Raw genomic sequence first — 20,210 nt, 5'->3', positions numbered from 1 at the left:
ATGTGTCCAAAGTATGATTACCTCAGTTTCATCATTTGAGCTTCTATTGATAGTTCTGGTTTAATTTGTTATAACACACAATTATTTGTCTTTTCCGCAGTCCGTGGTATGCGCAAACCTCTCCTCCGACACCACATTTCAAATGAGCTGATTTTTCTCTTTTCCGCTTTTTTCACTGTCCAACTTTCACATCCATACATAGAGATTGAGAATACCATGGTCTGAATGATCCTGACTTTAGTGTTCAGTGATACCTCTTTGCATTTGAGGACCTTTTCTAGTTCTCTCACAGCTGCCCTCCCCAGTCCTAGCCTTCTTCTGATTTCTTGACTATTGTCTCCATTTTGGTTAATGACTGTGCTAAGGCATTGATAATTCTTGACAAGTTCAATGTCGTTGTCAACTGCAAAGTTGCATAAATCTTCTGTTGTCATTACTTTAGTCTTTTTGATGTTCAGCTGTAGTCCTACTTTTGTGATTTTCTCTTTAACTTTCATCAGCATTTGTTTCAAATCATTACTGGTTTCTGCTGAGAGTATGGTATCGTCTGCATATCTTAAATTATTGCTATTTCTCCCTCAGGTTTCCACACCTCCTTCATCTTGATACAATCCCGCTTTCCGTATGATATGTTCTGTGTATAGATTAAACAAATAGGGTGATAATATACACCCCTGTCTCACACCCTTTCTGATGGGGAACCAATCAGTTTCTCTATATTCTGTCCTTACAGTAGCTTGTGCAGAGTATAGGTTGTGCATCAGGATAATCAGATGCTGTGTCACCCCCATTTCTTTTAAAGCATTCCATAGTTTTTCATGATCTACACAGTCAAAGGCTTTGGTGTAATCCATACAGCAAAGGGTGATTTTCTTCTGAAATTCCTTGGTCTGTTTCATTATCCAATGTATGTTTGTGATATGATCTCTGGTGCCTCTTCCCTTTCTAAATCCAGCTTGGACATCTGGCATTTCTCGCTACATATGTGGTAAGAGCCTTTGTTGTAAAATCTTGAGCATTATTTTACTTGCATGGGATATTAAGGCAATAGTTTGATTACTGCATTCCCTGGGATCCCCTTTCTTTGGAATTGGGATATATATTGAATGCTTCCAGTCTGTGGGCCATTGTTTAGTTTTCCATATTTCTTGACAAATTTTTGTCAAAAGGTGGACTTATTCAGTCTCAGTAGCTTGTAGCAACTCTATTATATGCCATCTGTTCTTGGTGATTTATTTCTTCCAAGTATTTTAAGAGCAGCTTTCACCTCACATTCTAACATTTCTGGTTCTTCATCATATGGTTCCTCCGTGAATGAATCTGTCATCCTGGCATCTCTTTTACAGAGTTCTTCAGTGTATTGTTTCCATCTTCCTTTTATTTCATCTCTGTCAGTCAATGTGTTCCTCTGTTGATTATTCAACATCCCTACTCTTGGTTTAAATTTCCCTTTCATTTCTCTTATCTTTTGGAATAGGGCTCTTGTTCTTCCCTTTTTGTTGTCCTCTTCTATTTCTGTACAATAAATATTGTAACAGTTCTCTTTGTCCCTACTTACTGTTGCTGTATTGTTGCATTTAGGGTTGTGACCGTTTTGTTCCTACTTTTGCATTTAAGCCCCCCATGATTATCAGCACATCTTGTCTTTGTGTGTGATCAGTTTCCTCTTGTACTTCTGCGTAAAATCTCTCCAATTCCTCTTCTTCTGCATTTGCCGTTGGAGCATAGACTTGGATGATGGTTATGTTAATAGGTTTTCCGTTTAATCTCATTGATATCAGTCGCTGAGACCTTGTGTTGTAGCTCCTAATTGCTTTTGGTACATCACTTCTCATTATTAAAGCAACCCCGTCTCTTCTTAATTTTTCATTTCCTGCATAAAATATTTTGTAGTTGCCTGATTGAAAATGTCCCATTCTGTCCATTTTAATTCACTCATGCCAAGTATTGTAAATATTGATACGTTCCATTTCTTGCTTGACAATTTCTAACTTTCCCTGGTTCATGCTTCTCATATTCCATGTTCCTGTTGTTTACATTGTACATCTTCAGACTCTCCTTTTGGATCTGTGCACATCAAGCCTCTGAGCTTCCTTTCAGCTTTGACCTAGCTGTGTCATTAGTCATAGCGCTACTCGTACTTGTCCTTTGTTCTTCCCCAGTAGCTCATTGAGTGCCTTCTGACCTGGGGGTCTCATCTTCCAGCACTATCTCGTGTTGCATATTGGATACTCTGTTCATAGGGTTTTCATGGTAAGAGGTATTCAGAGGTGGTTTTCCATTGCCTTCCTCTGAGTTTGGATGCATGTTAGTCTGGTGTCTCAGCTTTGACCATTCCGCCTTAGGTGCTCCTGCTAGGAGTCTAGCCTCTTGGTCTGAACTCCTGATGGCATTGCTCTCAGCTTCTTCAACACACTCAAACCCCCTCACCACGTTAAGGTGTGCATCCTACAGGAGGAATACCAAGATAAGAATACCAAGCTAGTTTTCCACACAGTTAAAGAGAATTTTTAAAGATTGCAGTGAAAGTCTTATGAACAAAGTATACTATCAATAAGAGTCTGGGAGTACAGAAAGAAATCTTGTTCTTAATGTTTCTGTTTTATAAATATTTTCCTGTATGGTACAGCTTGACACAGCACTTCCATGATTTTTCATCAAAATGCAATAAAGCTTAACATTTGCAATGTTTTAGTGTATACATTTATATCACAGGGAATTTTTCATGAGAGACACGATAAAGAATGGGCTAACTCCCCTGAGCTCAGTTTGAAATTGACTCAGCCAATTGGAATTATACTCCAAGCAACTGGAAAATAATGTATTTTTCTCAAGCTCATTCTGAAATTTGGACCCAGTTTGCAATTAAACTTTGCCTACTTATTATGACAGGCATAAGGAACTCTGAGATGTGTAGTTTCAAGGGTGCTTTACTACATCCTTAAAGCTGCCAGGTGTCCTGAAAAATGACACTTTCCAGGATCCCTGGCACTTGGGAGGCTACAATTCCAGATGTCCGGCAGAGCGTAACAGAAGTATTGCCAGCTGAAGGAGGGAAAGGCATCTGCAGTGATGGGAAGTGTTGGCACTGGGGAAAGCTTCAGTAGAGCTCGAGTGGAACTCAAAAGAAGCTCTGAGTGCACATGAACTTTTAGGTTCACCATTACTAGCCTTCCTCCCCTCTTCAATTCTGAACTTTGGCATTGTCGCTCATATTTCTTTGAAAATAAAATGTTAGAAGAATAATGAAAACCAGGATCTAAAAATATTCTGCTAGCTTTTTTTCTCATCTCAAAAGAAAAAAAAACACTTTTCACTGTAAAAACAGGTGGCATACCAGATCAAATACCTTATAAGAAGCTTAAATGAATTCCTGAAAGGTTTGTTTTAAAAAAGAAAACTCATCACTTTCTAATTAATACAAAGAAAATAATGATTTTAATGGAATCCAAGAATGATTTTTATCGATGGCCAGAGACAATTAGACCGTGGTCCTAACCCCACTTCCCAGAGAGTATGCCCTATTGAATTAAATGGGACTTCCTCAGTATTAGCATGGAAGGACTGTAATTTATCTGTTTCTTTCTGATCTGTAGAGTGCCTTGCGTGAAATAATTTGTCGCAGGTGGGGGAAGAGGGACTAAGCTGAGGCTTGTCCTCTTCTGTGGCAGATACATGTGGAATTTCACAAGGTAGGGTTTGGTGACCACCCTTAGGCACCCTTAAGGTGATTGGTGGGTTGTGAGGCCTGCCTTCCAGGTTGTGTGACTGGTTGGCAGCATAAGGCTCACCTTTGGGGCTAACCTGTAACACCCACTCAGAGTTGTGCAGCCCTGGGTGTGTGTGGAGCAGGAAGGCTTCCCAAACCACCCTGCGTGGATGGGGCCCGGAAGAGGGGATTGGGCTTGGACCACCCCTTTTTCCCGTGGCAGGGTGCCCTCACCCGACTGGGGATGAGTTAGGTTCTGCACTTGTCTTTGCATATCATTTTATTATGCAATCAAGTATGTAATTGGCATTATTCCAATAAACGTGGCCCTTGATTTACCCACACTTCATCTTGTCTTGCCTCCTCATTTCCTGGCTATGCACTGCAAATGTCTTACATGTTTAGTTCAAGAGCTTGAGAATAATATTCAAGTGTCCATCCTCCCAATTGCTAGATGATTCATTCTATAATAGCCTCTCTATATAATTTGTTGATGCTTACAGTGCAATACTATGCATATTTATTTGGAAGTTACTGCTGAGTAAGTGTGTACTGGATTGCAGCCTTAGTTGAACATAGCACTAAAACAGAATTGACTATAAATCCACTATCATGACTCGACTTCTCTTGGTGAGCTGACATAAGATTGATTTATGATCAATCAAAAATCACATGAAAGTTCCACTTTATCTAGTTGACAATATTAACAACTTTAAAACTGCTAAATTATATGGAAATAATAAATAAAAGAGCAATCCAAACACACTTTGTGCTTGTCTGATGGGAGGGTTTGGTTGAATGGAGGTATCTTACTGCCCATTCCTGCCAGCCTCCTGCCACCTGTGGAAAGATGCCAGTGTTACTCTGTTACTCCATACCTCTTCGTTCTGCCCACCAAATGTGGGGGCAGGAGCACCAGCAGTGATGTCCTGCCAGTGGCAGCCAGCAGAAAGCCTGCAAACTGGGCATTTCAAGGGGGGGAGGGGCTGTTGGTTCCCAAACTGGCTCTGCTACTGTCAGATGACGGCAATGGGCTGGATCCAGGCCCTATTGCTACACCAGCTCCAGAGTGGCTCAGCACTCTGATTATTTTCCACCTTCTGCCTTGGCCAATGTGTGTGGCAGGGCTGCAGATATGGTGGTGGGCCTGCCGCTCTATTCAGCTCTACCAGCAGTTGCCAGGGTTAGGATTGCCCCATAAGTAATGCAAATTATTTAATTCTGAAATAAAATTAGTTAAAAAGTGCCCCAGGAATTTGAAGTCTTCTGTTTATCCAGGGGCATGGGAGTCGTAGACCCTTTACTTTTTTGGGACAAGGGTCCCATCAGAGTCCCTATGTTTCCAGTATCCTAAAGACCAATTGGCATGAAAGGGGAGTGTTTGAGCTGTTGGGAAGAGTCTTCTAAAAGCTATGTTTGTATTCTTCTTGCTGAAACTGCATTCATCACTCAACAGAACTCCAAACAAAATAAGAGACTGAAAGCTCATTTTATTGTATAATCTTAGAAGGTGTGAGGGGGCTGTTATGAAGGGACTCTGCACTTCAGAATTTGCCACTACACCACTGTCTTTATCAGTTTTAGTTTAAAGCATTTGAAGCAAAAGTCTCACAGAAGTAAGGGGCAATGTGAATATTGTCCAAGGGAAAATATATGCAGGAATCATGCATTTTCCTCTGTCATTGCTTCTTCAGAACGGCTCTTAGTGATGAGTATAGGTGAAATAATTTTTCTGGAACTCCATTCCTCTCAGTTTCTGCTCAGGCTCACCACTGTGTGAGTGTGCATGAATTCATCTGCATGTTGCCAGCTGCTATTAAAAATAGTGGCTATTTTTAAAGGATGCCAGTATTGCATATGATTGGGATGTCAGTGAAATTAAATCATGTTTGGCTCAGTGACTGGGTCTGTGACCAGGTGCATCATTTCAGTTTATCTGTGGGCAGCACACTGAACATTAATAGCTAGAGATAGAAAGTTATTTTTAATGAGAATGTAGGAATCCTGCTTCAAATGCAAAGATGTATCACTAAACGCTAAAGTCATGAAATGCAAAGATGTATCACTGAACACTAAAGTCAGGATCATTCAGACCATGGTATTCCTGATCTCTATGTATGGATGTGAATGTTGGACAGTATAAAAAAGCGGGTAAGAGAAAAATCAACTCATTTGAAATGTGGTGTTGGAGGAGAGCTTTGCGCATACCATGGACTGCAAAAAAGACAAATAATTGGGTATTAGAACAAATTAAACCAGAACTATCAATAGAAGCTCAAATGATGAAACTGAGGTTATCATACTTTGGACACATCATGAGAAGACATGATTCACTAGAAAAGACAATAATGCTGGGAAAAACAGAAGGGAGTAGAAAAAGAGGAAGGCCAAACAAGCGATGGATTGATTCCATCAAGGCAGCCACAGACCTGAACTTACAAGATCTGAACAGGGTGGTTCACGACAGATGCTATTTGAGGTCGCTGATTCATAGGGTCGCCACAAGTCGTAACCGACTTGAAGGCACATAACAACAACAAAAAAGAGTACTGCTATATCAAGCCAAATGCCCATCTAGTCCAGCGTCCTGTTCTTACAATGGCAAATCAGATCCCCGTGGGAAGTCCTCAAGCAGGACATGACAGCAATAGCACTCTCCCCACTTGTGCTCCCCAGCAACTGTTATTCAGAGGCATACCACATCTGATACTGGAGTACATAGCTAGAAGCCATTGTGTTCCTCCATAAATTTTTCTAACCCCCTTTTAATATCATCCAAGTTGGTGGCCATTACTATGACTTATAGTAGCGAATTCCATAGTTTAACTATGCACTGTGTGAAAAAGCACCTCCTTGTCTGTCATGAATTCTTCATTGGATGGGCTGCAGTTCTAGTTTTATGAAGAAGGATAAAAACGTCTATGTACTTTCTCCACACCATGCATAGTCTTAAACACTTCTATTATGTCCTCCCGTGTTCACCTATTTTCTAAACTAAAAAGCCCCATATGTTGTAACTTTTCCTCATAGAGATATTGTTCCAGCTCGACAATCATTTTGCCCTTTTCTGAACCTGCTGCAGCTATACAATATTTATTTTGAAGTGTGGAGACCACCTGCCAAAATTTCAAAATGGCATTCTGTTTTTATGAATTCTTAGATCATAGTAATCAATCTGGATGCTTGGCTTTTCAAGAGAGAAAGCTGTTAACACTTGTTTTATGCAGGGTAATATTACAGAGATTAAACTTGCCCTTTGGTCTCACCTTGTCAAAATGATGCTCTTTGTCTCTGAATGCGGCCTGTTTGATTGGTAGCTTAAACCATGGGAATTTTCAGATTTGTTTGTTTGTTATCCATCCAAGAAAGTGACGTGGTATAGTAACACTTCACAGGCTTTAAAGAAAATTATAGCGTTTAAATTTCATACAAAGGATGCTGAGAAGATGTTACTGTTTTCTTTGCAAACATTTTCTGGAGAATCTGTAAAATTAAGAAAAAGCAAGCACACTGAGGAAAACTTTGGTTAGTTTTGCTTTACTCAGTTTACAAAAGACTAAGGCTGCAATCCAATTTACACTTACCTGGGAGTAAGTCCTATTGAACTCAATTGGGCTTACTTCTGAGTAGACATGCATAGGATTCCACTGTTAATCACTTTTTATAAAAGTGAGCCTGTGAAATCTTAGACAGCATTTATGTCAAGACTTTGACCAAAACAGTCATCATGCCAGACACTTTGCAAAAGGATATATTTGTTATCCTGGCGCTAATTGTTTAGTACCAATACTTGAATGTTCACTGACTAATTTTTTTCGTAGTCCAGATGATTTTTCAGGACCATTCTTCTGTAAGACATGTTAAAGGGGTAAAAAATGTTATTAATGCAAACTTGTTAAATTATTTCTATCACAGAGAATTTTAGGTGACTGTGATAGTTAAACCAGCAACAAATGTAGTTTTTACTGAAGTTTTTAAAAACAGCAAGCAATTGTTGTAATTATATTTCTTGGTGGGGAGCCCAACTACGACCCTATCTGGACAGGGAGAATCTCGCCTCAGTTATCCATGCTCTGGTAACCTCTAGATTGGACTACTGTAATGCACTCTACGTAGGGCTACCTTTGAAGACGGTTCGGAAACTTCAGCTTGTGCAGAATGCTGCGGCCAGAGTTCTTACTGGGACAAAGAAATTTGACCACATAACACCTATTCTGGCCCAACTGCACTGGCTACCAATATGTTTCCGGGCCAGATTCAAAGTGTTGGTTCTTACCTATAAAGGCTTAAACGGCATCGGACCGCAATACCTGGTGGAACGCCTCTCCTGCTATGTGCCTACCCGTTCGCTTCGCTCGACCTCGAAGGCTCTTCTCCGGGTCCCAACTCATAGGGAGGCCCGGAGAATGACAACTAGATCTAGAGCCTTCTCAGTGGTGGCCCCCGAATTATGGAATGCCCTCCCTGATGAGATACGCCTGGCGCCTTCTCTGCTATCCTTTCGGCGCCAGGTAAAAACCTACCTCTTCGCCCAGGCATTTTAAATGCATTTTAAGCTTAAATTTTGTATTGTAACTCTTATTTTAAATTTTTAAATTTTCAATCTTGTGCTTAAAATGTTTTTATAACTGTATTATGAAATTCACACTTGCTCGTATTTTAAATGTGTTTTATTTTGTTGTACACCGCCCTGAGAGCTTAATGCTATAGGGCGGTCAAAAAATGTAATAAAATAAAATAAATAAATAAATAAATTTTAAAAACAGTTTTAGTTCTTAACCACAATAATGATTAGCATGTGACGATAACATGGAATAGAGCATCCATCTACATCTTTTCTAGGCTATTTCCCTAACTTAGCCAAGACCTGCCAGTAAAGCAGCTCTTTCAGTTCCTCCTAATGCATTAGCAGTGCAGCTTCCAATCTTCTTTAAGCTTGTCTTCTTTGGTCCCTAAAAGTCAGATAGACTGTTTTGTTTCTTGTTTCTGTGCTTGCAGTTGTTAAGGTAAAGGGAGGAAGGAGCCCCACCATGCCAGAGAGAGAGGGGGGTCCACTGTGTAGGTGCTAATGGCCCTGCCAAACCTGCCCCTGGCCTTGTGCAATCCTGTACTTGGAATGCAGAAACATATCCATGTCTGAATGATTGGAGGTGCTCTGATTATTTTATTTATTTTCTTATATCCCACCTTTCCTCCATCATGGAGCCCAAGGAGGAATATATGTGTTTTCCTATTCAGGGACTGACCAGACCTGGGCCCTACTTTGCTTTAGCAAACTGGTGGCCTCATGTGCGTTCAGACCATACCCTGGAACCTCAGTAAATAACAAGCTATCAGGAAGATTTAGTGGGTGCAGATGGCAGAATAAGGGAAGAGCCATAACTGTGGGAAACTGGGCCAGCAGCATGTAACATCATATATGAATTATTATTCTGCTTTTAAACTATCCATTCTTCATTTGTTGTATATTTCTAAGCATTACAGCTTCCAGCTGTAATAAACTCAGTGATTCATCATCACCAATCATTCAGAGTCTTTGTGAAACAATATATTACAATAATTTATTTATATTTTGCATTCAGGCTACTTTGTGCTTACAATAAACAAATTCATTTTTGTTTCTTCATTATCAGATTTTTATCCATTATACTATGCATAAATGGCAAAGTTTATGCCCTGATCTTGACAGTCACATTCTGTTTTCAAATCCAGACATCTGAAAGAAACCCTGTTTGTAGTACAGAGATTCAGAGCAAAAGTGTGGGGGAGACCTCATGGGTACCTCTCTAATAGTGTCTGTGACATTGATGCTGCATATCACAGTTCTCTCTCTTGGCCATGCTCTGTTAAATTATTCACCTTGAAAACATGTTTTTTGTAGTACTTAAGTATGCACCCCTTTTTTATTTTTAAATAGAAAACATATTCTCCAGTAGCAATTCTAGGCCTATATTCTTCCTCAGTGTGGGACGGGAAAGCTTTTAAGTGGCAACCAGGAATATATGTATTCAAACTTTTTTAGGGAAGGTTATTGAGAGGGTTGTGAAGCAGCAATTGCAAGTACTCTTGGATGAAACAGATTACCTTGACCCATTCCAATCTGGCTTCAAGCCTTGTAATGGGACGGAATCGGCCTTGGTCGCCCTGATGGATGACCTTTATTGAGAGAAAGACAAGGGAAGTGCGACACTGTTATTCTTACTTGATCTTTCAGTGGCTTTTGATACTATTGACTATAGTGTCCTTCTGAGCCGACTCGGTGAGATGTGTATTGGAGGCATTGCTTTACAGTGGTTCCGATCCTACCTCCAGGGTCATTTTTAGAGAATAGCATTTGGTGATTGTCTTTTGTCCCCCTGGAAGTTGTTCTATGAGGTGCTGAGGCTACCATCTTGTCCCTGATGCTGTTTAACCTCTATATGAAGCCCTTGGGAGCAGTCATCAGAGATTTGGGGCGAGGTGTCAGCAGTATGCTGATGATACCCAGCTGTATTTCTTTGTAACATCTGAATTGGGAGAGACTATGCAAGCCTTGGACCAATGCCTGGATTCAGTGGTGAGCTGGATGTGGGCCAATACACTGTCTGAATCCTAGGAAGATGGAGGTGCTGTTGGTTGGTGGTTCCTGAGTTCGGATAATTGTCAGTTGCCTGCTTTGGATGGGTTCGTACTCCCTCTGAAAGAGCAGGTTAGTAGTCTGGGGATGCTCCTGGATGCATCTTTGTCACTAGAGGCCCAGGTGACCTCAGTGGCTAGGAGTGCCTTTTACCAGCTTCAGCTGTTCATTGTAGCTCTGTGTGTGTGTATGTGAAAGATTGTTGTGCAAAATGCCGGTATAACAGGTACTGCAGTGTGAAAGGGGTTTTAGAAATCGGGACAGAAGCACTTCCTTTTTAATCCGTTAAACTAACGCAATCAGCGTGAAAGCAGCCTTCCTCTACATTTTAAGTATGCCTTTCTTTCTTGAGGTGGTCATGGTTCTCCATTGTTTTCATCCTGAGGGGCAGATAGGCTGAAAGATGGTGAGTAGCCCATGGTCACCCACTACACTTCATAGTTCATTTGCATTTTGAAAAATTAATTAAAACAATTTACATGCAGGCAAAAATTATTAAGTGGATCCACACAATACATTTAAAGCACATCCAACTCACATTTAAAGCACATTAAAACAATTTTAAAAGATACTTTTTTAAACAGGGGAAGGGTTGTAGCTCATTGGCATATGCTTTGCATGGAATTCAATTGCATGAAAAGACTATTGCCTGGAATCCTGGACAGCCAATGCTAGTCCATGTCATCAATACTCAGCTATGCGGTACCAAATGGCCTGAGTCAGAATAAGGCAGATTCCTTTGTTCCTAGAAGTGGGAAGAGACTCAAGGGCCACAGTGACTCCAAAATATATTTATGTATTTTATTTACAACAGTTATATCTGCTTTATTGTAAAAAATCTCAAAACGGTTTACAGAAAGAATTAAAACAATAAAATTCTTGACAAAAACAGTTAAAGACATGTATTTAAAAACATTCAAAATAATAAAACCAACAATGAGTTAAAAACAGATTTAAAAACACAATAGCTTCTATATGCTTGAATAGGCTTGCCTAAACAAAAATGATTTTAGCAGGTGCTGAAAAGTGGCGTCTGTCTAATGTCAATAGGCAAGGAGTTCCTCCCGAATGCTCCCATCTAACATTTCCACAACACTAGGCTCCTTTCTTCCTACAGTGGCCTTCTGGTGACTGGCCTGGCCTGAAGTCACTTAAACCCTTCTTGCTGAAAGCAAGTAGGCTAGATTAAATGTTCCCTACCCAGACTCTATCTTTTAGCTAACATTTCTAGCTTAATTTCCAATCAGATATTTTTTTTAAATTGTGTGCTCCAAGCAACTGTGATTGATGCTTAATGTATCATGCTTAATGACATCACTCAGGCCCGCTCCTGTGACGGCACTCGTGCCCACCCCTGTGACATCACTTGGGCCCGCCCCTAAAATCTCAGGTTTTGGGATGCTTCTGACCTGGCAACCCTAGTCCGGAAGCTGCAACTGAGATTAGGATACCTAATTTATATACCCAGTCAATCACTGCTCTCTGCAGGTGAGGGCCTTCTGCTGATACCATCTTATCAGAAGGTCATTTCCACACAACATAGGAAATGGACCTTTAGGGTTGTGGCACCTACCCTTTGTAATTCCCTTCTGTTAAATATTAGACAGGCACCATCTGTGTGTCTTTTTGGCACCTACTGATGACCTTCCTCTTTCAACAAGAGACCTAATCCCAATTTGTGTCTGTGTTGGAATTGCTTTTTAAGATGTTTCTAAAGCTTTTAAAAATGTTTAAAGATGTTTTCTTTTAATGTTTTTAAAGATTTTTGTATTAATATATTTTAAAGTCTGTTTTTAAGATGTTTTATTTAGTGTTTTGTTTGCTGCCCTGGGTTCCTTTGAGAGGAAGGGTGGGATAAAAATTATTATTATTATAAATTGAAAATACAATTGATAAAGAATCTCTGTTTTATTTTTTATAGCCTTGTTAAACATGGTGATGCGTGCTTCAAGCTGGATGAATGCCCATGTTCTTGGAAAGGCAAAGAGTACTTTCCTGGGGATAAAGTAATCTCTTCTTGCCATACCTGGTGAGTGGAAACTTTTTAAAATTTCATGTTACAAATGTAACAATATTATTATTGTTCTGAATTACTGTTTTGTTCCTGTTTTAATATTTAAATGTATATACTGGTATTTATGTTTATTTTTGTGAAATACCTTAAAATAGTGTTTTAATGGCTAAATAAATGGATTGGGGAAATAATGACTAGGTATGGGCAAAACATAAAATATTAATCAGTGTAATATCTTAAGAGCAAATATCCTCCCCTGCACATTTGAAATTCCAGAGGAGAAAAGTCACTGGAGAGATTTGGAGTGGGGGAAGGATCAGTGGCAGATGGTATGGTGGGTTGGTGGTGCTCACTTGACCTCTTGACAGCTGAGTTGCTGCTGCTTACTGGGAGGGAGAGGGGCAAGGCAGCCTGCTGGTATGTTAGACCACAATGACCTCCCCACTGCCTCGCCTCTTTACCTCTCCCTCCTAGTAAGCCACAGAGACTTCGCTGACAGGAGGGTTAAATTCCTTCCTGTTGAAGCTGCTTTGCTTTTTCTAAAAAAAAGTCATAGGGGACCATCTCATTAATTAGCATGTAATGTTTAGTCTGCCCCTAACAAGCCAAGTCAATGTTAACTACGTTTCCTAGATTAGTTCCCACTCCCATAGAAACACACATACTTTCAGTATGTATCCCAGTCTTCTTTCATTAATCATTTTATTTTCTCTTTGCCTTTTTCATATTTTGGACAGAAACCAACCTCCTGGCAATCAGAAACAAATTCTGTTATAGCACCATTTGATGAACAAAGATAACATGAATTTGGTCTTTGATTTCCCCTGTAGTTTATACTAAGACAGCCTTTCTTAAACAAGATCCTTAGTTATATGTCCACTTTTCAGAACCAGTTCCTTGTAAATTTATCCTTAGCCTACAGCTGATACACTGTTGTTTCCATAAGCCATACAATAAACAATTGTGTAACAGCTAAAATATAGGAAATAACAAGCCATTTTACGCTGTTTCTTCCCATCACCCAGGCTGATAGCAAACGTATTACAGAGTGTTGCAACCACAATGCATCAAGGAGTTGCACAACACTGTGTCTTATCAGTCTGCCTCCTTATTTTTCCATCCATTCCCTGTTAACCAGTTTGGCCTATTTATTCCATTTGGTTACCACTGGGCCTACACAGCTCTACAGAGCTCTACAAAGTGATTCAGGCTGTTCCAGTCAGCACTAGTTGGTGCCTTGTCTGGATGTCTTTGCCCACTCCAGCCTTGTGCTGACTGACTGACTCTGCCTCTTGTCAGGTTCTCAATATCCGCCCTAGAGGACATTTGTAGCCCGACTGGTGAAGAGACTTACAAGCCATCTCTACTTGGCAGGAAGGTAAAGTGACCCCGGGTTACCTCCCTTGCTCCCCAAGGCTTGTACATTTGTAGCTGTCAGTAATTGTTCGTACAGACAAAAAACATTCCCCTGTAGAAGAAGACTTCACCAAAGTCTTGCAGTAATTCTGAAGATAATAGGCAGCTGCTTTTGCCTGTTCTTACTTAAACAGGATAATGTGTTAGCTGAGAAGTACCAGTCCTTAATAAATAACATAAAGTGCAGGAGGATAACTAGGTTGTTAGTATTTCCTTTTCTATTGTTGTCAAGAAATAAATCTTCACCACAGTATAAACTTCCAGTTATACAACAACATGTTCAAAATCTCTGCTTTGCTTGCATAGATGAAAGCTTGATGTGCTTTACAGTATAATCAAGGTGAGTTGGTAAACTGTAGATATGCATTATTATTAATTATTGGAATTCATATCTCCTGTTAATGCTGCAATGGTTAGTAGACTAGAATCACGTTGAGCAAGAATTGAATTTTGTTATTAATGAATATCCATGACTGTATGTGTGATTAGGACTAATTTTTATTATGTTTTTGGAAATACATGTGTGGATTTAAAGGCAACACCTATACAAGAACACTGTATATCAAAATTTCAATATGGCATTTATATTTTATATTTTATATGAGTTGTACCCAACTAAGTCATACTCAGAGGAGACCCCCTGAAATTAAGAGAGCTAAGTTAGTCATGGCCATTAATTTCACTGGGTCTATTCTGACTAACATTGGATACAACTCTATATTTTTTAAATTAAAAATTTCAGGTGGTTTCATTTTTTCTTGCTTTCATTTAAAGTTTTTAGTTGTCTTTCATTTATTGTACATGTGCTCAATTTAGTGTTACAATACGTCATGATTAAGATGATAATGTAGTTTCACATGAGATATGGAAGCAGCAGTGGGTGGATGCATGAGTGACTCACTTTTTTAATCTTTTGTGAAGCAGGAAGAAATGTACTTTTCCACAGGAAACTGCCTCTTCTGTCCATTCAGTGGACACCACTGCTGCCATGTCTCATGCAAATTCATGCATATGTGTAATAGAATACCCTATGGAATAACAAAAATCTCATAATTTAATGGGATATAGAAAAGATGAAGTGCTCTCAAAACATATGTATTTGATTTCAGCTAATTTATATAATATGCTGTATGAAATTATTATCCTTGCTCAGTGTTTGAAAGAAAACATCCACAGCTGGTAGATGCATACTCATCTTACAGTTTTTATAATTTTAAGCTATATTATGTAAGCATTTCAGTCAATATTGTTTTTTCTGAAAAGACATTTCTAAAAGATTAATTAAATAACTCATTAGGCCAGCAAATTATATGTTGATATTTTTCCCTGGATGAATATATATTTATACTTTCAATAGATGGAAAAGAGGGTTTTAGGAAAGGATTTTAAAGTCATCACTTTCTAGTAGTTATTTTAACTTTCTTGGTGGCATTCGTTCTCCAGCAGCAACTAAATAGGTTGGAATCCTGCTAATCTGTACCAGGGAATAATACTCTGGGGCTTTTTGCCAAGTAAATTTGCACCGCTCTCCCGAAGGCCTCTCCCAGGGGTTGCACAACTCCAGTACAATCCAGACTGTGTTGTATGGGGCTACAGTGGGAGAGAGGAATTCTTTCAGAATTCCATTTGTGTGACATTCCACCACGCAGTTTCAGGCAATTCTCCATTGCAACCTTATATATTTCTTTTCCTGTACTATAATATTTTAGTAAAAGTAAATGAATGCATTATAGTCATATTGAAAATGCATGCTCTTTTTTTATAAAAAGAAGAAACTAAAATGAAAATAATTTGCAGGTATAGCTGTATACGCAGTCAAATGTGTTTGCTGTATGGCCTCTGTTTCAATTCCACTGAAGTGCATTAAAATAAGGATTTGAACAAGATGAAAAATATTGTAGATTGCAGTGTGCAGTATCTTGTATCATTCTTTCCAAAGTGGGATGCCATGGTATCATTGTCGTCTGCCATTACAACATTCTGTTAGGTCCAGCAATCTGCTCTGGTCACAGAAGCATAATTCACACACACAAAAAGGGTACCACATTTCTAAAGAGGAGGTACAGCTGGAAATTCATTACTCTATGCATGTGGATCTGCTGTATTGACTGAAATGAATAGATTGGTTGCATGTGCAAGACCTTCATGTGTGAAGAGGATCTCTGAATCAGAAGACGTGTCAGTATCTTGGAGGGAGATGCCTTTAGTATTCTGTTTGTAAAGAAGATTATCAGAATTAATGTATTGTAAATTGTGGTTACCTTTGAAACTAACTAATGGTTTTCTTTCTTTTTTTCTTCAGCATCTGCCATCATGGGTCATTTGAATGCACTTTCCACCCTTGCCCATCAATGTGTACGACATATGGAGATCGTCATTACAGAACTTTTGATGGGCTTTCTTTTGATTACATTGGAAATTGTAAGGTTTACCTGGTTAAGGTAAGACTTTTTTTTAAAAAAAAGTAAACTTCTTTTAAAAATGCCATCTTTTTAAAAAATTTAACTTGAGTAAATCCTCTGCAATTAAAAAATGTTTGCAAACTAAAAGAGAAAAGTGCTAAACCTTATTACACATTATGAACTCTTGTTTGATCTTTAATTACTGGAGCTGCTGGAAGATGAATCTTCTATTGATATGCCAGTATACTATATTAAATACAATTGTAATTGTATAGAATGTTGACATGAGTAGGGGAAGGGCTGTAGTTCAGTGGCAGAGCATCTGTTGTGCATGCAGAAGATCCCAGGTTCAATCCCTGGCATCTCCAGATAGGGCTGGGAAAGACTCCTGCCTAAAACCCTGGATAACCACTGCCAGTTAGTGTAGGTAATACTGAGTTAGATGGACCAATGGTTTAACTTGGTATAAGGTAGCTTTTTTTGTTCCTGTGTTCCTATGTTCCAGCAGTTTTCTCTTTCAGTAGCTCTAGGACTAATAGTACCAGTTAATAAATTGGGGTATGATCAAACTGTGTTTCTCTTGTTGCTTGCAGTGGAATTTAAGCATGCTTAACGACATGCTAGAATAAGCTATCTTCAGTGCTCAGTGTTTGGGAGGAAATATTCAGCCATTTTGTGATGGGCATGCACAGCACTTCCTCAAAATTTCAAATGTGCCCACTGGCCCAAAGAGTTTGGTGAACACTGTGCTAGATTGTTATCAATATATATTAAAATATAAGGCTGGTGGTCTTTTCCTACTTGCTGCATCATCTCACCTGCCACCTCTGCACTAGTTCCATCTTCAGCGCTGGAGAAGGATAGAGGAAAGCCAGTAAATGGTGGAAGCGGGCAGGTTGGAGAACTGAACATAGGGATGTGGTAGGCTGGTTTTTCATCAAGTGTTTGCAAGTTGTAATTATCTATCTTATTTTCCTTCTGCAGAGTTCCTCAATTACTAGTTTCTCAATTATCACAGAAAACATTAATTGCTTTAACACTGGGATCATTTGCAGAAAGTATATTTTCATTAATGTTGGAAAATCATTCATAATATTTGATGATGACACTGGAGATCCGGTAAGCTCTAGCACTATAGAAGAAAAGATACATAGGTATAACTGTATATATATGCCAAGTAGTAGAAATAAATGCATACTAATTAAGCTGAAAATACATGCAAGTCTTATTCAGCAGTATGGTTGCTCACTGAAGCAACCTACCGTGAGCATGTAAACCCCTGCTGGAGGAATTGCACTAGCTGTTGATTGAGCCATGTTTAAGATTTTGTTATTCTGTAAAACCCTAAAAAACTTAGGAGCAGTCTACTTGAGAGAGCACCTTCTCCCATATAGATCTGCCCATTCCCTTAGATTAGCAGATGAGGCCCTCTTGGTGGTGACATAGCCATCTGTGGTCATCTTTTAACCACTTGGAAGAAGGCCTCATGGCTTCTCCATCAGATATAAGTCTTGCACCGACAATACTCTGTCTCCATTGCATGTTAAAAACATATTTCTTCACACTGGCTTTTCCTAACGGCTAGTACTAACTATGCTTACTACCACCCAAAATTGATATTGTATTGCTCTGATTTTTTCCCTGTAATGGTTTTATATTGTTTTGTTACTTTATTATTTTGGATATACTAAATATAAAGTGGTATAACATGCTTTTAAATAATAAATAAATGTGTGTGGACTGACTTTTCTTAACAGAGTCCATTGAGTTATATAGACAAACTACAGCAAATACATATATGGAAAGCTGGATTTTTCACACTTGTTCATCTTCCTAATGAACACATCACAATAACGTGGGATCAAAGAACAACTGTCCATGTAGAGACAGGGCCTCAATGGCAGGTAAACAAACATTACCTCATCTAAATATGGGCCTGATGTAGTTAATCAGTGGGACGTCAAAGGGCATAGTTTTGCCTGGACTGTGCAATTATTTAGCATATTAAGAAACTTAGATTTAACAGGTAAAACATTATTGTAGTAGATATATCTGGGGTGAAGTATAGCAATGTTCTGTATTCTTCACATGTAAGACAGTTTGTTGTTGTTATGTGCCTCCAAGTCGACTACGACTTGTGGCGACCCTATGAATCAGTGACCTCCAAGAGCATCTGTTCAGATCTTGTAAGTTCAGGTCTGTGGCTTCCTTTATGGAATCAATCCATCTCTTGTTTGGCCTTCCTCTTTTTCTACTTCCTTCTGTTTTTCCCAGCATTATTATCTTTTCTAATGAATCATGTCTTCTCATGATGTGTCCAAAGTATGATAACCTCAGTTTCATCATTTTAGCATCTAGTGATAGTTCTGGTTTAATTTGTTCTAACACACAATTATTTGTCTTTTTTGCAGTCCATGGTATGTGCAAAGCTCTTCTCCAAAACCACATTTCAAATGAGTTGATTTTTCTCTTATCTGCTTTTTTCACTGTCCAGCTTTCACATCCATACATAGAGATCAGAAATGCCGCGGTCTGAATGATCCTGACTTTAGTGTTCAGTGATACATCTTTGCATTTGAGGACCTTTTCTAGTTCTCTCACAGCTGCCCTCCCCAGTCCTAGCCTTCTTCTGATTTCTTGACGATTGTCTCCATTTTGGTTAAGGACTGTGCCAAGGTATTGATAATCCTTGACAAGTTCAGTGTCTTCATTGTCAACTGCAAAGTTGCATAAATCTTCAGTTGTCATTACTTTAGTCTTTTTGACATTCAGCTGTAGTCCTGCTTTTGTGCTTTCCTCTTTAACTTTCATCAGCATTCATTTCAAATCATTACTGGTTTCTGCTAGTAGTATGGTATCGTCTGCATATCTTAAATTATTGATATTATTTTCACACCTCCTTCATCTTGGTCCAATCCTGCTTTCCGTATGATATGTTCTGCATATAGATTGATTAAATAAATAGGGTGATAAAATACACCCCTGTCTCACACACTTTCTGATGGGGAACCAATCGGTTTCTCCATATTCTGTCCTTACAGTAGCCTCTTGTGCAGAGTATAGGTTGTGCATCAGGACAATCAGATGCTGTGGCACCTCCATTTCTTTTAAAAGCATTCCATAGTTTTTCATGATCTACACAGTCAAAGACTTTGCTGTAATCTATAAAGCACAGGGTGATTTCCTTCTGAAATTCCTTGCTCCATTCCATTATCCAATGTATATTTGCGATATGATCTCTGGTACTTCTTCTCTTTCTAAATCCAGCTTGGACATCTGGCATTTCTCGTTTCATATATGGTAAGAGCCTTTGTTGTAGAATCTTGAGCATTACTTTACTTGCATGAGATATTAAGGCAATAGTTCGATAATTATTGCATTCCCTGGGATCCCCTTTCTTTGGAATTGGGATGTATGTGGAACGCTTCCAGTCTGTGGGCCATTGTTTAGTTTTCCTTATTTCTTGACAGATTTTTGTCAAAATCTGCACAGATTCAGTCTCAGTAGCTTGTAGCAACTCTATTGGTATGCCATCTATTCCTGGTGATTTGTTTCTTCCAAGTATCTTAAGAGCAGCTTTTACCTCACATTCTAAAATTTCTGGTTCTTCATCATATGGTTCCTCCATGAATGAATCTGTCATCCTGGCATCTCTTTTATAGAGTTCTTCAATGCATTGCTTCCATCTTCCTTTTATTTCATCTCTGTCAGTCAGTGTGTTCAGCTGTTGATTATTCAATATCCCTACTCTTGGTTTAAATTTCCTGTTCATTTCTCTAATCTTTTGGAACAGGGCTCTTGTTCTACCCTTTTTGTTGTCCTCTTCTATTTCTATACATTAACTATTGTAACAGTTCTCTTTGTCCCTACGTACTAGTCGCTGTATTGTTGCATTTAGGGTTCTGATTGTGTTTCTATCTCCTTTTGCTTTTGCTTTCCTTCTCTCTTTAACCATTTTAAGAGTTTCTTCAGTCATCCATTGAGGTCTTCCTCTCTTTTTAACTAGAGGTATAGTCTTTTTGCATTCTTCTCTGATAACGTCTCTGACTTCAT

At 39.0% G+C, this 20,210-nt stretch overlaps 1 protein-coding gene across 12 annotated transcripts in view; it reads left to right on the top strand.

Moving 5' to 3' along the window:
* The window catches only part of OTOG (otogelin), a 208,398-nt gene that overhangs the window by 62,341 nt on the left and 125,847 nt on the right, over window positions 1-20,210 (top strand). For all 12 annotated transcript variants that reach the window (XM_061610232.1, XM_061610233.1, XM_061610231.1 and 9 more), the window contains 4 exons: window positions 12,247-12,354; window positions 16,058-16,196; window positions 17,142-17,276; window positions 17,915-18,061. In XM_061610232.1, the coding sequence (XP_061466216.1) occupies window positions 12,247-12,354; window positions 16,058-16,196; window positions 17,142-17,276; window positions 17,915-18,061 (529 nt within the window). The remainder of the gene's footprint in view (window positions 1-12,246; window positions 12,355-16,057; window positions 16,197-17,141; window positions 17,277-17,914; window positions 18,062-20,210) is intronic.

The sequence above is a fragment of the Rhineura floridana genome, chromosome 2, assembly GCF_030035675.1.
Source record: "Rhineura floridana isolate rRhiFlo1 chromosome 2, rRhiFlo1.hap2, whole genome shotgun sequence".
Lineage (NCBI taxonomy): Eukaryota > Metazoa > Chordata > Lepidosauria > Squamata > Rhineuridae > Rhineura > Rhineura floridana.
The sequence above is the reverse complement of the archived record's forward strand: the minus strand, read 5'-3'. Positions and strand labels throughout refer to the sequence as shown.